This window comes from Phaseolus vulgaris, chromosome 7, assembly GCF_051622355.1.
Source record: "Phaseolus vulgaris cultivar YP4 chromosome 7, ASM5162235v1, whole genome shotgun sequence".
Taxonomy (NCBI): Eukaryota; Viridiplantae; Streptophyta; class Magnoliopsida; order Fabales; family Fabaceae; genus Phaseolus; species Phaseolus vulgaris.
In genome coordinates this window covers 32,997,922-33,020,709 of record NC_143504.1, presented here as the reverse complement: position 1 = coordinate 33,020,709, position 22,788 = coordinate 32,997,922, and the positions used below count along the sequence as shown (strand labels likewise).

Here is a 22,788-nt window from a genome sequence, read left to right as displayed (position 1 = left end):
CTAGAGTATGTTCATATAGCATAATAGGGGAGGTGTGCTTATCACTTTAGCTTGTTTTTAACCTAGTTTCTAGAAGAACAAGCCTAAGGTGTGGGTTTGACTTAGTCAAACCCTAAAGGTAGCCCCATATTTAGGTTTCCCATCGTACCATTACTTCTTGTTTTCCAAGGCACCATGTCCTATAAATAGGGTGTCATACTCCTTTATTTCTCATGTTGAATTTGAATAGAAAAGTTATTTTGCACAATTTGTGTGAGCTCTTAGCATTAGGTCTCATCTTGAGTGATTTGAGAGCTCTCAAGTGGCGGCCATCAACACTTTTCTTGGATGAAAACCACACTCCAATTGGCGTGTCCAACTCTCTTCCATCACATAAGCATTTCCTTCCTTCATCTCTTCCATTACTCCATTTATCTTTGTGTTCTTATGTTCCATTGTCAATTCGGTTTCCATCATGCTTTTATGTTTCCTTTCATATTCATTGAATTTCCACCCTTCATCATCAATCACCATATACTTGTATTTTTCCTTCGCCCTCTAGAAGTGAACCTTCATACTTAATCATTTGGTTAAGTTTGTGTCCAGTGAGGATCTTCTTTGGGTTCGCACCATATAATTGATAAAAATCTCAATCCTAAGTAAAATCTCATATCTAAAATGGAATCATCTAAAATCAACTCACATCACGTTCTACTCTCAGATATTTCACTCTAAATTCATTTTCAAATACTTTCCAAGTTAATATAAAATTTAAACGTTGGAGTATAATCATATCTTAACTTGGATATCTTTCCACAAAATATATTTCAAAAAACTCTTTGATATGGAAAATGTATGTGCTCTATTTTTTGAAAACTTTCAAGTAAAACCATTGTTCATTTGAAAATATTTCTTATACATTTTTAAACATAATCATGAATTCTCAATTGTATACAAAACATTTGTAATCAATATGGAAAGTATTTTTCATTCACAAATCATTGAGGCACATAATATTTTATATTTTCATTATGTTCTATCTTACGTTTTCGAATATGAAAACTTTCCAAAATCATTTAATCCTTAATCTTATTAAAAAACATATGAGCAGTGTTGTAAAGCGATCTAAGATTAAACGAGTTAAGTATAAACACCCCCTAATATAGCAGACTGTCTAATGAGTAGAAGATGTGATGATCGTTGATAACTCTTAATTTGTTGTATTTCTTTAGACTCATTACATTTCCTTGAAGTTTCTTTATCTTATTTCCTATTTTTAGATTAGATTTGTACTTTTTGTGCAATAAAAGAGTTCCTACAAAAATTACTTCTTGTAGTTTATATTTTGTTTGATTTATCTAATATAATATTTTGACTTTTTGAAGAGCTAACTTGGAGTTGAAATTGACTTGAAAAGAATGAATGAAGCTACTAAAGAAGAAAACTTGGAGACTAGAAGCTTAACTGATGGAAAATGGTTGGAAACCAGTAGTAGAAGGTCAACGAAAAGCATTGACTTACGTTACACGATCAACAATGTCTAAGAAAGAAAAATGATAGAAGTTAATTAAGAATGTAACTAGGAATTAGGGGTTGTTGACTGTTAAAACTGAAACACATTCCAAAGTAGAAACTCTATAAATAAAGCATATTAGACAAAGATTAGATTGTGAAGTAGATTAGTTCGATTTTATTATTTTTAGTTTTATGTTTTTGATGTTTCGTTTCTATTAAAAGGTTTTTCGTTTTCTTCTAGGTTTATATTTATCCTTTCTTCTGTTGGAGATCTTGCAAACTACTCAACTAGTGTGATAAGTGAAGATGTGTTTGATGAAGAAAATATTCTTGAAGAGTTATTGTATGGTTATTGTCATGTATTCTGTCTTTATTGTCTTAGTTAAGATAAAATTGTTTAAGTGTCTTTTGTATCTTGATCTAACTCCATATTCCATATCCATGATGTTGATCCCAAGCACAAGTGATTTTAAAAACTCACTACAAAAAAACGTGTATATAGTGGCGGTTTTAATATGGCGGTTATTAAAAACCGCCACAATTATTCGTATAATACGACAGTTTAATAATTGTCAGAATTCTCCTTCAAAAGGTGTCATTTAGAACCGTCACAATTCTCCTTCAAAATATTTATTCTCCTGCATTTTCGTTCCCTCCATACATTCCTTTTTTCATTTATTTTTCTTTAACCCTTTGGAACCCTTTGGAAACCTCACGCTTTTATCTCTTTGGAAACCTCACAGTAGTGACCCTTTCATCCTTCATAGAGAGAAATCTTTCAAACCCTCTCACTAAACCCTAAATCTTTTCACTCTCATTAGCGTAAATCCCACCCTTCACATAGCGAAAAAAGGTGCAAATAACCCTAATCAACAACACTCCAATCAAGAAACCAGCGGTCCAATGCCACCGAAGTTTGATCCCTTGCAGGTGGTGGACATGATCGTTCGCGTCACCAGTGGTGAGGTGGGCACTGGGAGTTCTCTCGCACCAAAGATCGATCCGTTGGGACACTCTCCGAAGAAGATCGATGAAGACATCACCAAGGAGACTGGACTGGAAGGGCCTCCATATGATGATGAAACTCACCGTTCAGAACCACCAGGCGAAGGTGACAGTGGTGCGCTCCGCCGTCGCACTTGTCATCAATGCACTTAAAGAGCCCGAGAGGGACAGGAAAAAGAACAAGAATGTAAAGCACAATGGAAACATCACCCTAAACGACGTGATTGAGATCGCGAGGGTGATGAGGTCGCACTCCATGGCGAAGGATCTCAGTAGAAGCATCAAAGAGATCCTCAGGACTTGTGTGTCTGTTGGGTGCACCGTCAATGGGAAAGACCCCAAGGATCTGCAACAAGAGATTTCCGATGGTGACATTGAGGTTCCTCTTAAATGATTTTGATGAATTTTCATTTGTTTTTTTGTTTAGATTGCTTCTGTTGTTGCCGTTATAATTTTGAATTTGGTTTAAATGATAGAGGAAATTGTTCTACTTCGGAATGGTAAAAAGAAAATTAGGGTTTTGAAATAAAGAAGTTGTTTTAGTTTCAATCAAGTATTTGTAATTTTCTTCTGTTTGGCAATGTATGTTATTGTTCCAGGACTCTTACGTTATTCAAAGCTTCGAGAGAGAAATATACAAAAGGCTGGTCATTTTTCTTGGGATATAGTTTCGGTGTCATAACAATTCCTATCTATATCTAATTCAGTTGATAACTTATGCAGTGTTGTTGATTTGATTTTCAATTAATGCTTTTTGTACATTCGGGTTGAGATTTCTGGCAGAAGAGGGAAACCTTCCATGCTTCTTGATAAAGATGAAGGTTTGGGAAAGGTAAATAGACTAATTTACAAATCCTAACTAATCGAAATGGATCATGTGGTTTGTGGTGCATATTAGGAGATTTTGGGTTTAAGTTGTTATTCTGTGTGATGGTGACTAGGTATATGTATGCGAATAGTAAATGGACCTAAATTACTAAGAAATACTATTTTTTTAAGGTTCTCCTATCACATTTTTTGGCTACTGCTTTACTTGTATGGAGCTAGAAATTGGTTACGCAAATAGATTGAATTTGTATACAGAGCTATTAGATTTCTTTTGTTGTCTAGTTTGAGGCAGGGAGTGTTTGTTAATTGGTTTTATTGTTTTTTACAATTACGTGTTTCAACTTAAGGTACCAATACATATTTAAACAACCTAAATTAAAATGACAACACGAATAACCAATATTCATATTTTAATTCTTTGATGTGTGATTTTGCAATGGACATTTCATCCTTTCATATTCAAGAGCAGAAAGATCTACACAGTTGTCATATGGTACAGGGTTTTAGCATTCTTAGTTGTTAGTTCTGATCACACTTCTCATATTCATTAAAGTATTGTTTAATCTTTTGGGAATATTAATTGAATAGATGAGTTCTTAGCGTGATAGATTGATGAATTAGAATGAGTCAATACTATAAATGCAGGCTGGCCACATGTGTAATGTTGCTTTTAAGTACTATTTTATATATATTAATGCACTAGTTTTCTCCCTTTATCTAACATTTGCATATTGTGTACAGCAGGCTTCTCAAGTTCTTCGCACAATAACATTTTATTCTACACAACTTCCTGGTTCAAACTACCACTGTCGTGGGGTATAATTGTTTGAGAATGTGTTTGTCACATCACATGTGCTTAAGGATTACTTCTCTTAACTTGTGTGAATAGCATATATGTGCAACATCTTTTATATATTTATTTTTCATTGATTCTTATAATTTTAGTCTATTTGATTATCTTGCCACATTACCTCATCCAGATAGTGTCTTTGAAGTGCTTTTAATCAATTTTAGTATACATTATTGTATTGGAGTTGTTTATATTTGATTTTTTGGTGTTTGTTTCAGACACTCATTTCAATTATTATGTGATTTTATTATAATATTGTTTTCATTTATTTTTTAAAAATTGTCAATTAACTCTAAACATATTTTAACTTATTCCAGACACAGGATGTTGGAAGTGGTGCTCTATCACCAAACCAGAATATAAGATCAAGTGGAGGCAGTAAAACAAATTAGGATTGAGATTAGTTGTAATATGTTTAGAAAGTGAAACAATTTATATTTTGACAATTTAATTTACTTGTTGTTTGAATTAGTTTGACATTATCAACTTTGTTCTATCAATAAATGAAAGAAGTCATATTTTGATTTTTATATTTATCATTTTAAATTATATTATGAAGTACAATTATATTGTGAAATTAGTTTATGTTATAATTTAATTATATTATGAAACATAATTGGGTACTAAAGTTTAATTATAATATGAAATTAATTAACATTATGAAATCAAATTATAAAACAGAATTAAATAAATTATTATAAATATTAAAAATGAAATTAAATATTTAATATTTAATATTTAAATTATGACAGTTATAAAGTGCGTTATAAATATCATATTATACTGTATTAATTGGCGGTTAAAAAGGTCACTATTTACGTTAGAATTGGTTTGTCTAATTTTTAAACTTTTGAAATTCACTACTGAAAAAAATACTTTAACAACAGTTAAAAAGACTATAAAGACAATTTTGAAACCATCCTTATTTTGAGTGTCATTATTAACCATCATTATTCTAAAAATAAATAGCAAAGTAAAAGTTTATTTTTAAAAACGATTTCTTTGGAACCATCGTTATAATGGTGTCATTAGAAAAAAAATCTCCCGATCTCAATGATATTCGCAGCATAAAGTTTCTTCCCATTTTCAATTAACAAAAGCGACATATATAATTTTGATCAAAGAGATAATCATAACAAAATCTTAACTTTTATTTAGAAAACTTTTCTTAAAAGACAAAATTACCCTTTTAACTCTTTCAATCTATTTTTATTATTTTAGATATACCCAATCATATTAAATATATTATTCTTTTTCACACTAATTGAAAAGAAAAAATTATAGTAAATCATATAATTGCATTAATTAATCATAAACTGATATATACAGGAATAAATATGTTGATTAATAAAAAAAATGTCTTAAATGTTAATCTGGCGGTGCATAAAAGTTAAATTTAATCATTTTAAGTATTTAAAATCAAAATCTTATCTTAGTTAAATTAAAACTACTTAATATAAATTATTCTACGCAGTGGTCTTTGTTTATATAAAAAGTTGTAAAAAATAATAATATAATTACAAACTAAATTTCCAAGTTCAGTATATATAATAAACATATTCATTGAGTTTGGATAACAATACCAATGATAAATTTTCTTTATAATTGCATCAAACCCTATTCAACCCAATCATCTTTTATATTAAGTGAATTTCAATTTTAAATTCAATCCTATTTCTTGTTTTTGTTTTCAAAAAACTAGATTATACACACAAAAGTATTAACTAAAAGATTTTTTATCTGAACTAATTTATTTTAGCACCAGTGTAGAGAGAGATCTATAATGCTTACAAATGGAGATTCCAGTAGCTGATTTTTTATCAAATCCAATGACGATGGAAAGATGGTTACAAATATTTCTCCTCCACCAACACCTCTCACAGTCCCAAATGCAGATTATAGAACCCTATTATGCTTCCTGTTACTATTCTCCATCCAAATTCGATGTCCTACAAATTAAACCACCCAGCATTGCCACTGCTCAATAAATTAACCAAATAATGAGAAACAAAGAGAAGAGTTTTGGTGACTGAGTAGAGACACTTACCGACTAAGTATGTTGGTATCTGGATCCTGAGCTCCATAGAAATTTTAGAACTTTAGAAAGAAAACCAGTACCCTCCGCCATTTTGAGTGTGTTTTTCCTCACCAAAGCCAAGATCCAACCTTGCTAAATGGAAAGTAGCATAAACCCAAACAACATAAAGTTAGTTAAGATGCTACTTCCTCTTACTGTAAGTGTTCTTGTTGGTTGACTCGATTGTCTTCGTACGTCTACGACAATCACACACCCAACTATCCCTGCCTTCGTTTGTGCCTTTCTTCGATCAAACACCTGAAAATGCAAAGACAAAGGGCGCCCTAGAGGTCGTCTGCACTCTGACGCTCAAGTCAGTACTGGCTAGGAAACAACGAAACTTAGTTGAAAAGCTCTTTGTGTAGACTGTGTGTGTATTCGCGTAAGTGTTGCGTAAAAACTTGCATACCTTATTAGCTTTATTACTTCCCTTTATATACTCTAGGGTTTCCGCTAACCGCAATTAGGGTTACTGAGGGTGTACCTTAGCGTCGCTATCACCCACTCTTAGGGCAATCTAGTGTGTAAGACTCCCTTACTAGAGTGCAACCTTTGACGGAGACCACCTGGGTACCAAGTCATGCACCTAATCTTTGGGGCCATCAGTTCTGGGAGTGCCCTATTTGTTCACGTGCCATGCATGCAGCTTACCACTGGAACGTAATCCTCATGGGCCTTGGCTCTTCCAGTGGCTCCTTACTTGTGTTACGCCAAAATGCGTCATCCACACCACACGCATGGGCCCCTCGTGATCTAGGCTTTCCCCTAATTGATAACTGGTGTGTTGTTTGGGATCCACCCCTCGTGGCCCAGCTCCGCTGGTTGAGTCGCTGATCAGGACACGTCAGCACTTCCTGATGACCGATGCCTGACCACTCCTCGACCCTTTGGGCGTACCATCTATGAGGCACTCTGGGCGTACCGCTTGTGGGACCCAGCTTACGTGACCGACGCCTAACCACTCCTTGACACCCTGGGCGTACTGTCTGCAAGGCACTGGCCCATGCCGCTCGTGGGACCTAGCTTACGTGGCCCCACGTCTACTAGCAGTCAAATGTACATTAAGAATCAATAGTCAGGTAGAAAGTTCAGAACTTTAAAGAGAAAATTAGTACCCTTCGTCATTTTAAGTGTGTTTTTCCTCACCAAAGCCCAAATCCAACCTTGCTAAATGAAAAGTAGCATAAACCCAAACAACTTAAAGCTAGTTAAGATGCAGAGGGTCCTGCGACGTTGGCGACATGGGCACGAAGGGTGTTGCGACGTGGGCGGCATAGGCGTGGAGGGTTCTGTGACGTTGGTGGCACGGGCGCGGAGGGCGCAGGGAGCGCGATGGTTGCTAGCAGTGGCAACCTTTGGGTTGCGAAGGATTTGTGATGGTGGCAGTGGTGCATAGGTGAAGTGAGAGAACTAGTGGGAGTGGATAGTGAAGAAGTAAAAGTGGGTGGACAAAGTGAAAGAAGAAATAAAACGCGCAAAATGAAAACGAAGCAGCTGGGTGCGGGAGTCAAAAGCAATACATATAACGATGGTTAATAGAACATATGTCGTTATTTGAGATCAAATTGACTTATAACAATGGTTCACAAGGCAACCGTCATTAAAAACGAAAATTAATTACAAATTTTTCATCGCCTCTCTTTTAACAATGGTTCTATAATAACCGTCTTTGTTTGGAGTCGTCGTATTGATATTTTGTACTAGTGGTTCTTGTTCTGTCATTTTCACATTGGCTGGTGATTAGGAGCTTCTTCAAGATGTTGCAGTTGTGGAGGTCCAGTTTGAGTCTCTTAAGTCTGTAAACAAGGTGTACTTGTTCCATACCTTTTTTTCTTTGTAATGTTGTGCTAATATGCTTCTAAGATAGAGTTTCTTGAAGTATAGGATTGCTGAAATAGTGTTTTTCTGTTTATATCTTTGGTTCTTGAAGAGTTCAAGAATTGGTTTTTGTATAATCTTTTGTAAAGGATTTTGTGATATAGTGAAATCCATCTTAGTGTAAGATGGGACTAGATGTAGCTCAGTATTGAGTGAATCAGTATAAATTCTTGTGTGCTTTTCTACTTTCATAATCACTGCTCCTGAAATCTGGAAATATTTAAAATTGATATTAATTGAATCTATTGTTTCGGGAATAAATCTGTTGTTTTGCTGCAGTACTAGACTTTGCTGCATTTTGTTATCAAGACTCTTAAATGCTTAATTGGTCTTTTAAAAACTGCAAAGTGTGTTGATATTTGAATCTTTCATATTGGGAATCAAACAACTAGTTAGTCATCAAAGATCAAAGAACTATTTTTTATGTTTTTGTTTTAAATCAGAACTTAAAGAACTTGATTTAATTTTGTTATGTTTTTAGATTTCAAATCTTGTTTAGCAAACGAAAATAAAATATTTAATAAGTCACTGTGTCTTATAACTAATTAAGATCTATTTTTGAAAAACTGTTTACAATTCTCAACTGTGAAGTTCTTTGAAAAAACTATATGTGAATTTGTTAAAAATCATCTTCTAAATTAAAATAAGTTGTTTTAAATTCTAATGTGTTGTTTTTTTTAGGCTGTACTCCGATTGAGAAATTTGAATCTGTTGTTTCTAGAAACAGTCTGTTTTTTATTGTCAACATTGCTTAAAGATTGCATTTGCAAAAATTATCCTAAGTACAATTCACCCCGCCTCTTGAACTTAAACTCCCATAAATTCAACATCTTCTTCGTTTTACATTCACTGTTTTATAATTTTTTATTGAAATTGAATTTGGCTTTGGAAATAGGTAATTAACAACGAAGTGAAAATCATGTCAAACGATGTTCTCTATTAATGATTTTCTTTTCGCACTTCACAATTCTAGTTTACAATTTCTTTTCAGTTCAAATACATTTTAATTCAATGTTATTTATATTATTTTACAATGCCCTGTTTTCGTTTTCAACAATTTACGTTTCACGCACGTTAATTTTCCAACACTTAAGTTTTCTACATTTTACATTTCCAGTCATTTACTTTTTCAATAATTTACTTTTTCCACTCATTTACTTTTATCACAATTTAAGTTTCTTATCATTTACCTTTTTATGCAATTTATGTTACTGTTCATCTTCATTTTCCTATTGGAAGATTTGTTAAGCAATTATTCTCAGATCGTTTGATAGTCAACTGAAAGTCATTTTACATAGTTCATAATCTTTCATTGAATTCCATTTCGTTTTCTTTCAAACAATTACGAGACAAACTAGTCAGAGATCAGATGAAATAGTCAAAGATCGCAGGCTAGACGAAATGATGGTTGCGTCTTATTGATTTTGTTCTTTACTTTTGTTTTCATTTACATTGCATTTTATTTTCACGTCTTTACTTTCATATCATTTATTTTTTCAGGTGCATAGTTGGTTTCACTAGAGAGTCCATCAAACGATCGTATGCAAATAATCTAATGTTAGTTTTACTGCATTTTTTTGGTTTGGTTACAGTGTTGTTTAAATATCAATTTTCCCCATTGTTAACTTGTAACCGAAAGATTATATACAATGAATTTTGTACATGTGATGTTGTTTTTGGATTCAACCTAGGTTGACTCTACACGACATTACCGGTAACTTAGTTTTATTTTTAGGACTGGACGTGACTAATCAATCACATCATTTGCTTTCAGTAGCGCTTTATCATTGATGCAACTATGAAGCACTTTATAGTTGAGATTTCATATGCTTTTGATTTCGTCTAGCTAGTTATGCCTTTTGAGACCGTTTGAAGAGATCTTTTGATCTACCCATGACAAATAGGATCTTTTGATGAGACCTTTTAGCGAGAATGTCTGATTCAGTCCTATGAGATGTCTTACGCATCTCTTCATCTTTGAATGATATTTTTGGACAGTGTTCCTCATTACGAATGTTCTCTTTATAACATATAAGCACTTTAGTGATTATTTAATATTGAGACAAAGACTTGAATTGTCTGATGCATCTTTATTATACTGTCTAACAAATCTTTTCATTATAACATCATGTAGTGAGTCTATCTCATCTTTCTTATTAAGATCTTATGATAAGATCTTCTAAGTGTTGCAGAATCTTCTAATATGTTCAAGATAACACTTCCATCTGACACATCATACTTTAGAAGCGTCTATCGTGTAGAGTATTTTGTTAAGATCTTCTATATTTGAGTCTTTAGAGATCGTCTTACACTATAGACATTCTAACATGTTGACTATTCTCTACTGCAGAAAAGGTCAAAGACATCGGTTCTTTTAGTAATTAGACACTGATTTTGAAATTGGTGTCTATTAGCATGTAGTCTATCATATTAAGTTATAGATGACGGTTCTAGAACCACTGTCTATAAGTCACATATAGAAAACAAAATATTAAAAATAAAAATAAAAATAGTACCAACCTTAAGGTGACGGCAGCGGCGGCGGTGGAGGCTAACGGTGAAAGGCAGCAACATCGGTGGATGAAAAGTGGAGTGCGATGGTAGAGTAACGAACAAAAATCTTAAACAATGAACCATTGGAAAATGGAGGAAAAATAAGATGAGAATGTAAGCGGAAGAATAAGTAATGAGGGTAGGAAGATTTTACAAAGGCAGTGGAGAAAGCGGTTGTGGGAAAGCGGAGTGAGGTGGTGGAGCAATGACCAAGAACCTTAAACAATTAACCAATGGAAGAATGATAAATGAACCAATAGGAAGAATGGAGGAAGAATAAGAAATAAGAGTAGGAAGAACTTACAAAGGCAAAGAGTGAAGAGAACGTTCAAAAAAGTAGAAGAGAGAGTGCGAAGAAGAAGAAAGAAAACGCAGAGAACAAAAGCGTAAGTGATGCAAGGCTTCGAATTAGGGTAATAACGAGGGTATAGGCATCGATTGTAAGAGGAACCGTTGTCTATCTACCTGTTTTAATTTAAAAAATGCCATTGCATTTTGATCGAGAACGTTTCGTTGCGAAACACTGTATATTAGCTGTCGTAAATAAGCGTTTTTGCATTAGTACTTTGAGAATGACATGATAGAACGTCTGATGTATCATATTCACTAGTATAGTTTAACACTTACTACAAAGTTTGATCGTCTGATAAGCTTAAGCAACTTAGAACGACTGTTAGGTATTCAACTAAACATGCATACTTAGTAGTTTTGTTAGACATCTTTGCATACCTTATAGTATTTTATGGAAGAGGCCCAAGCACAATGTCATATAAAAAGACAAGAGCCAAGACATGAGCATCCAAAGCCAAACCAAGAGCGTCTAGGCCAAAGTGAAGAGCGTCTAGCACAAGGTGGAGTGTCTAAAGGGAGAGCGTCTAGGAGGAAGGGTAGAGCGTTTAGGACCTATTACTAGGTCCATGACCAAGCTACGGATGTGAGACTTGGGCCAAGCTATGGAGGGAGAGAAAGCAACTTGTATAAGCTACATGAAGGCCCATTAAGGGTAGCTTAGTATTAGTGTAGTGTGAATAGCATAAACTTGTTTCCATGTGATTTACCCTAGATTTGCTCACGTTCTAGAATGTTTCTCCACATGGCCAACCATGTGCTCCATGTGCTCCATGTGATGTAATTTGCATTTCATTTTGATTAGCATTAGGGTTGCATTATGGTCCTCCTTAGCCTATAAAAGGAGGAGCCTACACCTTGTATTTTGAAGATTGAATAGAGTATTGTTATGCTGCCAATTTAGTGCCATACATTACTCCTTGCCTAGCTTCTAGGTTTTAATCTCCATTTCACCACCTTCAAAGGGGCTGGCTGAACCTCCCCATTTCCACACTCTTCATGCACCTTCAAGATCACCACACCTCTTAGGAGGACCTTGTCCATCTCCTCCATTAAGCTTCCGCACCATCTTCAACAAACATCCAAGAAGAGCTCATAGGAATGCCATTAGTATTTGTTATCATCTAAACACATAGACTCTCGTGTTACGAGACTGTTTGATAGGAGATTGACCATCTAGCATCTTATGAAAAGGCGAAGCAAGACTCTATAACAGAGGAAAAAAGACAAAAATATCTCTTAAAACTTTTGCACGAGATGGATCGGCTCAGGTTTGAATCTTTCGATATTAGACAGAGAAATAGACGGGAAAAAAAAATGTCCATGCCCCTTCCTTAAGGAATGGGATGATGAAATTTAAGTTATATAACTTGAGTGCATATATGTTATATGTTTTAATACTTAAAATAAAAGAAGATTCACTCATCTTTACAACTTAAATACATAAAGAAAGTGAAATTAAAGGGATTTTTATTTTTTTTATCAGCAAATAGCAATGAAATTAAATGAGACCACTTCAGGGGTGGTCCAACCCTTATACAACAAAATGATGCTCCCAAAGAACCTTTCCATCTACATATAAACCAAAAAGACCTCCTACTGTCTATCTCATCTCTACCAATAATAAAAGAATAACAAGGATCAACCTTTTATATAAAACTGAATTGAATACATACATACCAAGGGTTCAAGACACCAATCAGAGAATGAGAAATTAGTTGACGGTATCTTTGATGAGATCCAGGACCAAAGAGAAAACTTCAGTATGATAAACCACTCCACCTTTATTCATGTGCCTCCATATCTCGCTAACCAACGTAATCCACAAGTTGCCCATAATAAGATTAACCGAAATAGGTGCATCCAGAATCTTGAAATGTTCAAAATGAGACCCAGGATCCATAAAATCGACTGATCTTATTCCTAACCAGTCATAACAAAGATTCCAAATTAGCCAAGCAACTCTGCATTCACAGAATAAATGATTGTTGTCTCCTCTAACCTCCTACACAAGCAACACAGATTACTCTCGATCTTGATTCCTCTTCTCTCCAGATTAACCCTACAAGCAACCTTGTTTTCAATCACTCTCCAAGTTGTGACTTGAGCTGAGGGGAGCGCCTTAATTTCCAAGAAAAAATTATATCTTCTTAAGTCTTCCTCACTTTCTTCTCCCCTTAAAAACCCATAAGCGGACTTAACTGAAAACTCTGTTGAATAACTATCCTTCCAAACCCATCTATCCACTGTTTCCATCTCTAGCGTTTTATTAGAGATCAACTTTAAAAGTTGACTTTCTTGCTCCTCTCCCCAAGCAAACAAACCCCTTCTCTACCTTAAGTTCCATTCCCACGTCCCGTTCTCCCATATTCCACAATCACATAATTTTTCCTCCTTATTAACAGACAAAGAAAATAACCTTGGAAATATGTTCTTCAAGTCTTCTAAGTCTATCCAATTGTCTGACCAAAACATAACCTCTCTCCCGTTTCTGACCTCCAAATTCAAACGATCTTCAAACTTCCCTCCCCATTCCTCAGACCTCCAGACCTTCCTTAAATCTCTCCACCACATAGAGACCTTACTATTATTATCTCGTTGCACCTTCAAACCTCTCCATCCTCCATACTTAGATTCCAATACCTCCTTCCACAACACCCTTGTTTTCGTTTTCAGACGCCATATCCATTTTCCCATCAGAGCCAAATTAAACTGCCTGACATTCATGATACCAAGCCATCCTGCTTCCTTGGGTTTACAAACCTTATCCCATGCCACCCAGACAATCTACCTTCCATCTGACCCCATCCCCACAAAAAATTCCTCTGCAGGCTCACAATCTTCTTTAAAACAATAGACAGAATCTTGAATAGAGAAAGATAAAACAATGGTATTGACGACAAGACTGACTTAATTAAGCATATCCTCCTTGCCATCGAGATAAATCTTCCTTTCCACCTGCCTAGCCTTTTCTTTACCCTGTTAACCACTTCATCCCAAAACTCACCCCTCTTATGACATCCCCCTAAAGGCATCCCCAAATATTTAAAAGGAATTCTCATCACCTCACAATTTAGAATTGTCGCAAAGTAAAGAATCTTCGACTGCTCCACCCCAATCCCACCAAATCTACTCTTAGAAATATTCACCTTAAAACCGGATGTGAATTCAAAAGAGTTCAACATAACCGAGAGTATGGGATACCATTTGTCTTCAAGATGCATTTAACAAATTATTTCAAAATGCTTAATAAGTTATATATATATATATATATATATATATATATATATTTCACATTGTGTACGAATCTCCCACAATTCTAGCCGTTGTACTCTTTACTGCGAAACATAGTTAACCCTATTTTATTTTATTTTTGGTAACATGATATATATTTTTCAACAATTAACAACTACACAGAATATACGAAAGAAACAAAGTAGAAAAGCAAAAAAACAAACTTAAAGAACACTGAATAACGTTAAAGAAAAACTTGTTACAGAAATGTTAATGTTTGACTGACTTATAACAGAGAAAGTTGATGATAAAGAAACAAAAATAAATCTTGCATGTAACGTTTAAGCTTTTATTTCCAACCCTCATGTCTGTAACCGTATTGTTTTTTGCAAAGCATTCTCTTTTTCTATGCTATTTTCCATGGGACCATTGGTTTCACCTTTTTACCCTTGTTATGCTTGTTATTGTTGTCTTCTTGGTAACGAATTGATGTAAACGTGCATGGTACACAGCTTTCTGTTAGGTAGGTAGCATTTAACAAAAGAAATATTGATGGATTTTCTCAGTTTTTTAATTCAATTTTAATCTTTAATTTTTCTTGTCTTAATTCTATCTCTCTATTTTTTATTTATTTTCAAAATAGTTATGATTAGAATTGAGTGACATTAGAAACCGTCTGAAGATACACCAGAAAATAATTTTAAATTAAATGAAGTAATTAAGAAACACAATTTTTCAGAATTATAACCTAATTTGATTTCTTTTAAAGAAATAAAAACCACATTACACTCAAAATATTATTATCTCTCTCAATTGTAGTCGGTGGTCGCCTTGAGTAGTCGGTGGTCGTCGTAGGTATGCAAAGATCAACATGATCGCCGGTTGGTGACGCGGCGTTCTCCATAGGCCAACAGGATCGCCGATCGATGAAGCGGCGTTCGCCATATGTGTAATCGGTGGTTGCCGATGTTGGTTATTTTTTGGGTAGGGTTTTCTCACTTTAAGGTTGTTTTGCTCCAACCATAAAGGAGAGTTTCCACTTCTGGTTACTGTATATGGGTTGGGATACCCCTGAAGTATCCCCTTTAATTTTATTTATTCATTGCTGATAAAAAAAAAAATCTCTCTCTAATTGTCTTATTGAATTTAAAAAAAAAAAGATATACGTTGAGAGAGAGATGAAACTCACTTAGAAATTATAAGTCTGAAAATATATAAAATTATTGTAAAATATACTTATAAATATGTCTATAATTTAAATAACATTAAATTTAATCTTCAACATTTAAACTTTGGATATGATATAGTCAAAAGTATCTTGTTGTGAGTTTTGGATATGTGTAAGTCTTTTTTTATTTATAGTATTCAAAGTTAGGGTGGGAAATATATTTTATAGGTTTTGGTTAGGTTTTGGTTAGGTTTTTCCCCTAAACGATATAATATATTCCTAAGTATTATTTTTAATCGATTTCTATTGCAAATAGTTATGTCATGTATATTTTAAATATTTTTGTTAAATACTTATGTCAGTTATGGATTAAAATGCACCTTAGTCATTAATTTTTACAGTTTATGTTGCACTGGATAAGGATATAAGAGTGCGTAAAATCAAATTATTATTATGTGTGTCAATGTTAAAATTAGAATTATATTGTGTAATATTTATTATAAAATTTAAAATAAAATAAATATTATCTTTTAATAAGAATTTAGACTAATAGTTATATAAAATCTAATGTAATTTTTTTACTATAGGAAATTAGTATAAAATCTAATATAATTTTTTGACCAAAGGAAAAAATATTTTCATTTGTTTACAAAAGAACTATTGTTTAACCTTTCATTAATTCAAAATGTTTAACAATCCAATTAGTTATCAATTATGTTTGACTTTGTAACTATGTTATTTTTTAAATCGCATGATATTTTTTTGTTGAGAATCAAAGAGGATATATATCATTTAATAACTAACATTTTCAATAGATGTTATTTCATGTAAACGAAGTTAAAGATGATACATTTAATTATAATAAATACAACTATTTTAGTATTTCAACATTTTATTTGTAGTTTCATTTTGAAAATGTATAACATAAAGTTTGACATTAATGATTAATGTTATCTAAATAAAGTTCTACTGATAAAATAATTGTAACAAATATATATTTATATTTTTAAACTATATTTTGAGTTTTTCCCATCCAGCCTAATATTTTGTATTCTTTTCCAATTTATATTTTTTAATAGGTATATATATTGATTAATGTAAAAAAACACAACTATGTATGGATATTTTTACCTTTTTTTATTTACTATGAGATGGTAATAACTCGCACAAAAGAAACATTGTTATAAACTCGTAATCCATAGTTTGCTTTAAAAGTTGTTATAAAATTTTCAAAATTACTAGTATAAATCAAACAATAACATTACCTATAAAAGTTATGTGAACTAATAAGAATTTCATATAAACAACCTTATACATTCTTGAATATATATAAAAAAAAATTATTGTAAATAAGTAACAATGGCCATAACATTTAATCATAGCTGGAAAGATATAACATTTTTATTTTTATATGTATCTTTCCCAAAAGCAAAAGTTTGGCCGTATTAACTTGAGACACAAGAAAAATAAATAAATTCCCTGCAGTTTGTACAAAATCCCAATTATATCCTTAGTCTAGTGATGTCACAGTTAATTGAGATAGCTTCAGAAACTTGGAGGGGCATGTTGTGAACTCCACATTGCTGCAGCATGTTTCACGTTTAGAGATCACCGTATCAGAAGCTACTTTACATATTATTCTGTGTCTGTTTCTGTCCCTTTTCTTTTGTTTTCTTTTCTTTTGTTTTCTTTTCTTGAGTTGAGATATCTCTATGCTTAAGGAAGTAACTATGCCGAGTTTAAACACACACGCACTCTACCCTATATATAAGTTGAGCATCATCACCACCAAAGCCAGGGCAAAGCATAATTTGCTTTCAAATACAAACCAATACTACTCTCACACTGAATCACCATGGCATTGTCTAATGGAACTTCAACTACCGCTTTGATCCCTCAAAGTGGCACAGTTTCCATCCAACACCGTGCCTCTTTGCCCAATCCATTTGATCTTACTGACGATCAGATCCTCGACATTGTTTATCTAGCTCACCTCAATGATGATGAAATTTGCGACACAGACAATCTTTACAACCTTGTCTCCAACATTGTCCTTCGGGTAATTCCCATCCATTTTCTCACCTGTTTTTAATTTCTAACCTTCTCTAACGTTCCTTAATATCATATTCAGTTTTTCAATAATACAAATACCATCGTTCATTAATCATTACAAGTCTTTTAATTTGATGTCCCTTATATTTTCTTACAAAGTTGTACAAAATAGTAATATAGAAAAGCTATATCCATTATTTAACAGAGTAGCTGAGTTTTAACTTTCTAATTGTTTTACAGAGTCAATCTATGATTTCCGCAAGCAGTTTCAAACCAGAATTCGTTACACTGAAGCTGATTTCTTGCCAGGTTAATTTTTATGCACATGTTATGATAGATGATCTAAATCTAATAGGTGTGGTTAGAATTTAATTTGACACATATATAAAAGCGGTGACACAGATGATATCCACACGTGGTGCTGCACACTGCGTACACCAGACAACAATGTGGATTCTTCAACATCTAAAATGTTACTCCTGGGATGCGAAAGCGCTGATAACAATAGCTGCTCTGTCTTTGGAGTACGGGAGTTTCGTGCACCTTTCTCAGTTTCAACCCAACGATGTGCTTGGAAACTCGTTGAAACAGCTGAATCAAGTTCAGAGCAGGAATGTGTCTGCTGTTGCCGAACTTGTCACGTACACAGTGACAGTGTTTGAGCAAATCAAAGAGTGGGCAAGGTATGCTGCTGATGGTTATGATCCAGAGGACGTGCCTGACTTGACAGAAGCCTTCCAAGCCATCCTTGTCGTTGTATACTGGACAATTGCTGCCACTGTTGCTTCCACTGGCAACCTTGTCGGCGTATCGTAAGTTTTCATCAATTCAACTCATCCAAGTTTTTAACTCAAGACTCCAACTGAAAAACATTGATCTTATTATATAACTTGTATTCTTTGTTTTGATCAGGAGCTATAAGTTATCAGAATATAGATTCAGGCTTTCCGCTGCTGTTGACAAATTGACAACGCATCTTGGCAATTGCAGTGTGCAAATAGGTTCATAAATTATTTGTTTCCGGTTCTTTAAATTTTTAAGAGTTTGGAGGCTGATTAGGATTGTTAAAAGGGTATAGTAAGAGCTTGTCTTTATTTGTTCAGGCAATGTACGAGATTACGTTATCATCAGGAACATCTTTGACAGGCCTAAAGATATTGTGGACCTTTTGAAGGCTCTGATCTACTCTCAACAAAAGGGGCCTGAGAATCCCAAGATATTTCAAGGGAGCAACCTAGTTACAAAGGTTAGTTTGTTACTTTTGTTGCAATGGAAGTATTAACTGGCATTTGTTTCAACCTAATTATAGATGGAGAGAAACCTTGTTGAGTGATTATGTTGTGTTCTTGATTTTTTTATGCCACAAACAGGGCATTGAAGTGCTCAGGCTGAAACACGTGTTGCTCTTCATCTCGGGTCTGGACAGCGTGGAAGATGAGATTTCGCTTTTGAATTCAATGTACGACAGACTGCAAGAGGATCCGAAAGAAGCAAAAGGTTTCAAGAAAGAGGATTTTAAGATATTGTGGATCCCCATTGTGGAGGAGTGGAGCGAGGGAAGCAGGGAACAGTTCAAAGCTTTGAAGAGTGGCATCAAATTTTACGTGGTGGAATACTTCTACGAGCTACCAGGGTTGAAGATAATAAAAGATAGAGAAAGGTTGAATTTTGAGAGTCAGCCAATTGCCCCGTTGTTGAGCCCCAAAGGTACCATAATGAATGAAAACGCCCTGGACGTGATCTTTGAATGGGGGATAGAGGCTTTCCCTTTCAGGAAAACTGATGGTGAAGAACTTACTCTAAAATGGAAGTGGCTTTGGGATTTAATCTTAAAAGCAACACCTGGACTGCAGGTACCTTACCCTTTTCAGTTTATGTCAGTAAAATGACATTAAAGAAGCATTTCTTAATAGGTACTAAAGTAGAAAAAAAAAAAAACTAACACTATAAGGACAAAAATCCTATAATGATTGACTTGAATTTTACGATGTGAATCAGGTTAAGGAGAACAGATACATCTTTATCTATGGAGGTAGCAACAGTGCATGGATCCAAAACTTCACACACGAACTGTCAAAGATAAAAATGAACGAGAGTATTCAGCGTGCGGATATTATACTAGAGTACTATCAACTGGGGAAGGGAAAGAGTGAACCCAACAACAGTGTTCCCAGTTTCTGGATTGGCGTGGAAAGGAAGAAGCAGAACAAGAAGCACCAAGAGGCTGTGGACTGCGAGATTCAAAAGATTGTGAAGTGCTTATTCTGCCTGAAACGAGATCCACAAGGATGGGCCATTCTGAGCAAAGGGCATAACATTAAGCACCTTTATCATGGGCAGGCTGTATACCAGACTGTGGCTGAGTTTCAAAATTGGAAAGGGAAAGTGTTCGAGAGAGAAGGATTTGACATTGCCTTCAAGGAGTACTACGATGCCAAGGAAAAAGAGATATCCGCCATTCAACCATGTGAGGCCTACTCTTCAACTTCAAGTGTCATAGGTACAATCACATGCCCCAACCCCACCTGTGGCCGTGTCATGGAGGTGTCTTCTGTTAACTACAAGTGCTGCCATCGTGATGATGCTTTGAATTGTTGACTTTCAAGTGGAAGAACAAGTATGTGCTCCAGTTTCGTTTTCCACAAAGCTAGAATGTGACTTCCAAATTCTGCTCCCCTTTTGCTTTGTTTACTATGCATCGTGTGATATACTATATACCCACCTGCTTTACCCCTTCAATGGGCTAGAATAAGACTTTCTCTTTTATATGTCCCTCTTTAGTCCAATTTCTTTCTTTAATTTCTTCCTTGTTACTTTTGCAGCATTCACTTCTCTCTAATACTTAGTCTTATAACATTATTCGTTCCTCGTATTAAAATCTGATCATTGTAGAATCATATATCACAAACATAATATAAAAGTGAATTACTATTCAATTAAATATGTGTAACAAACAATGTAAATAATGAAACAGTCCCAACCCAAGCATATCAAATATTATTCATTTCATTAATACCACATATAAAGAAAATTGTCTCTAGAAAAATGGTATTAAATTTGTACTTAGAGACTAACATATTACGTAAATATATGAACTTTCTATCATTATTGATATAGATCACATCTAACAAATTCTTTAAACATCTCATTGAGTATTGATGAATCTTCATTTATGATTTGATATTAAAACCATAATATACTAAAAGCATTTCTAATATCATAACACATTTTTCTAAATTTATATTGATTTTTCTAATTAGTCTCGCTTCACTTTGTTTAATCATCTTATGTCATTTGGTGATGGAGCACACTACAAAAAAACGTGTATAATGCGGCGGTTATTTTCGTAAAAACTGACGTTTTTAACTGCCGCATTATACGTTTGTGGCACCAGAATTCTTGCTGCCACAAATTTTAATGTGGCAGTCAATTAAAAACCGTTGTAGCAGACTCCATATTATGCATTATATAAAGTGGCGGTTTTAAGCGTGTAATTGGCGTCAATTATAAATGTCGTAATTTTAAAACTAGGTACACCAATTCTAACGTAAATAGTGGCAGTTTTAATCGCCACTTAATACGATATAATATAAATTTAATTTAATTTTTAATATTTATAATAATTTATTTAATTTCGTTTTATAATTTGATTTCCTAATATTATTTAATTTTATATTATAATTAAATTTCAGTACACAATTAAATTTCATAATATAATTAAATTATAAGATAAATTAATTTTATAATAAAATTATATCTCATAATATAATTAAAATTGATAAATATAATAATAAGAAATGATTTTATTCATTCATTAAGATAACAAAGTTGATAATGTGAAACTAATCCAAAAAACAATTAAACTAAATTGTCAAAATGTAAATTTTATTTGAATATATTACAACTAATGTCATAGTCCTAATTCTAATTTGTCTTGTTGCCTCCACTTGATCCAATAATATTCGGGTTCAGTGATGAAGTACGACTTCCATCATCCGGTGCCTGAAATTAATTAAAATATGTTTAGAGTTAATTTTCAAATTTTAAAAAATAAATGAAAAGAATATTATATATCCAAGGAGTGTGCATGAATTAAGGAGTGTGCATGAAAGCTCATACCCTCTTGGCAATGCATATTCAGCAGATGATTGTTCACTTATTGGGATGGAAGGTTTAAGGTCGTATTCACTGGTTGCACCAAACTCACTAAGCACTTCTACTCACATCACCCTCCAGTACTCTCACAACCTAATTAATTCATTAATTCATCCATCATAACTTAAGTTAAACAAAGCTTATTCAAATTATATAAACAACAACAATTAGAAAAGAGAGAAAGAAAAAATAACATGTGACAAATTAATGATTTAAAATAGGAGGAAAGTGAAATGAATGTATAGAGATATTATTAATTACTTGACTCATTTTTGGACACCTCTTTGTTGAGTGCCTTGTGCTAAATGCAACACAAGTCACCATACAAGCCATTAGTTGCTTGTCATAAATCTCCTTTAAAAGTGGATCCACAAGCCCTTCAAAACTTCCATCCTCCATTGCCTTTGTAATATGCAGACTTGTAATCTTAAAATTGTTTCTTAAATAATAGTTAAACATTCAATTTATTCCTAATTTAAGTAATCATGAAAAAACATTGTTTAAGGCATGGATAGCATACACCAAAAACAACCTATGAAACAGTTCTTACTCCAAAATTCACTTAAAACAAAGATGTGGCATGGATAGTAAAAAAACATGTAACCATAAATCAAAAAAATTTAGATTCACCTGAAACAAAGATGAACAAAAATAATTGGGCGTTGCTTCACCCTTATTCATCTCATATACAACACATCAATGTGAAAACTAATTGTATGATACTTATAAAAGTTAATCTTTTGGCAAAGAGATGCAAAAAGGCCATACTTGGATTGTGGAAGAAATCTTGCAAGAGGTAACAGTTTCCTTAGATCAATGTAAAACTTGTCACCAGCTGAATAAGAGGTAGCAACAATCCCCTCCATCATTTTAATCAGGAAGTACTGCAAGTTCACAAAGAAACCACCATAACATCACTACTCTGTTCCAAAATAAAAGCAACCAACAAGTTAAAAAAGAAAAAGAAAGAAACCCACTGATTCATTGATGGGGCCGAATATTTCATCATTTTTCCCAATCTAAGTCATGTTTTTGAGATAGATAGGAACACTGAAAAAGGGAATAAGCTTCGTTCCAATCGTTAGTAATGGAAGAAAAATAACCTCGCATTTGGAAGGTGGCCCATCATCGCGAAAATCGCGCATC

The 22,788-nt window shown here is 33.6% G+C and overlaps 1 protein-coding gene and 1 pseudogene across 1 annotated transcript; both read left to right on the top strand.

The window, feature by feature from the left end:
- Positions 1 to 2,385: 2,385 nt before the first annotated feature.
- LOC137817284 (large ribosomal subunit protein uL11 pseudogene) lies at positions 2,386 to 2,893 on the top strand (annotated as a pseudogene).
- A 14,289-nt stretch (positions 2,894 to 17,182) lies between these two features.
- LOC137817281 (protein SIEVE ELEMENT OCCLUSION B) lies at positions 17,183 to 20,259 on the top strand. The gene is made up of 7 exons (XM_068620532.2): positions 17,183 to 17,494; positions 17,728 to 17,796; positions 17,890 to 18,299; positions 18,400 to 18,488; positions 18,591 to 18,733; positions 18,858 to 19,340; positions 19,486 to 20,259. Exons 1-7 carry the CDS (start codon positions 17,291 to 17,293, stop codon positions 20,083 to 20,085), a joined length of 1,998 nt encoding a protein of 665 aa, XP_068476633.1. The 5' UTR covers positions 17,183 to 17,290; the 3' UTR covers positions 20,086 to 20,259.
- Positions 20,260 to 22,788: the final 2,529 nt, after the last annotated feature.

Coding starts and splice junctions, on each gene's coding strand:
- LOC137817281 (XM_068620532.2), top strand. CDS start 17,291: ATGGCATTGTCTAATGGAACTTCAACTACCGCTTTGATCCCTCAAAGT. Junction 18,489..18,590: donor CAATTGCAGTGTGCAAATAG/GTTCATAAATTA, acceptor TTATTTGTTCAG/GCAATGTACGAGATTACGTT. Junction 18,734..18,857: donor GGAGCAACCTAGTTACAAAG/GTTAGTTTGTTA, acceptor TGCCACAAACAG/GGCATTGAAGTGCTCAGGCT.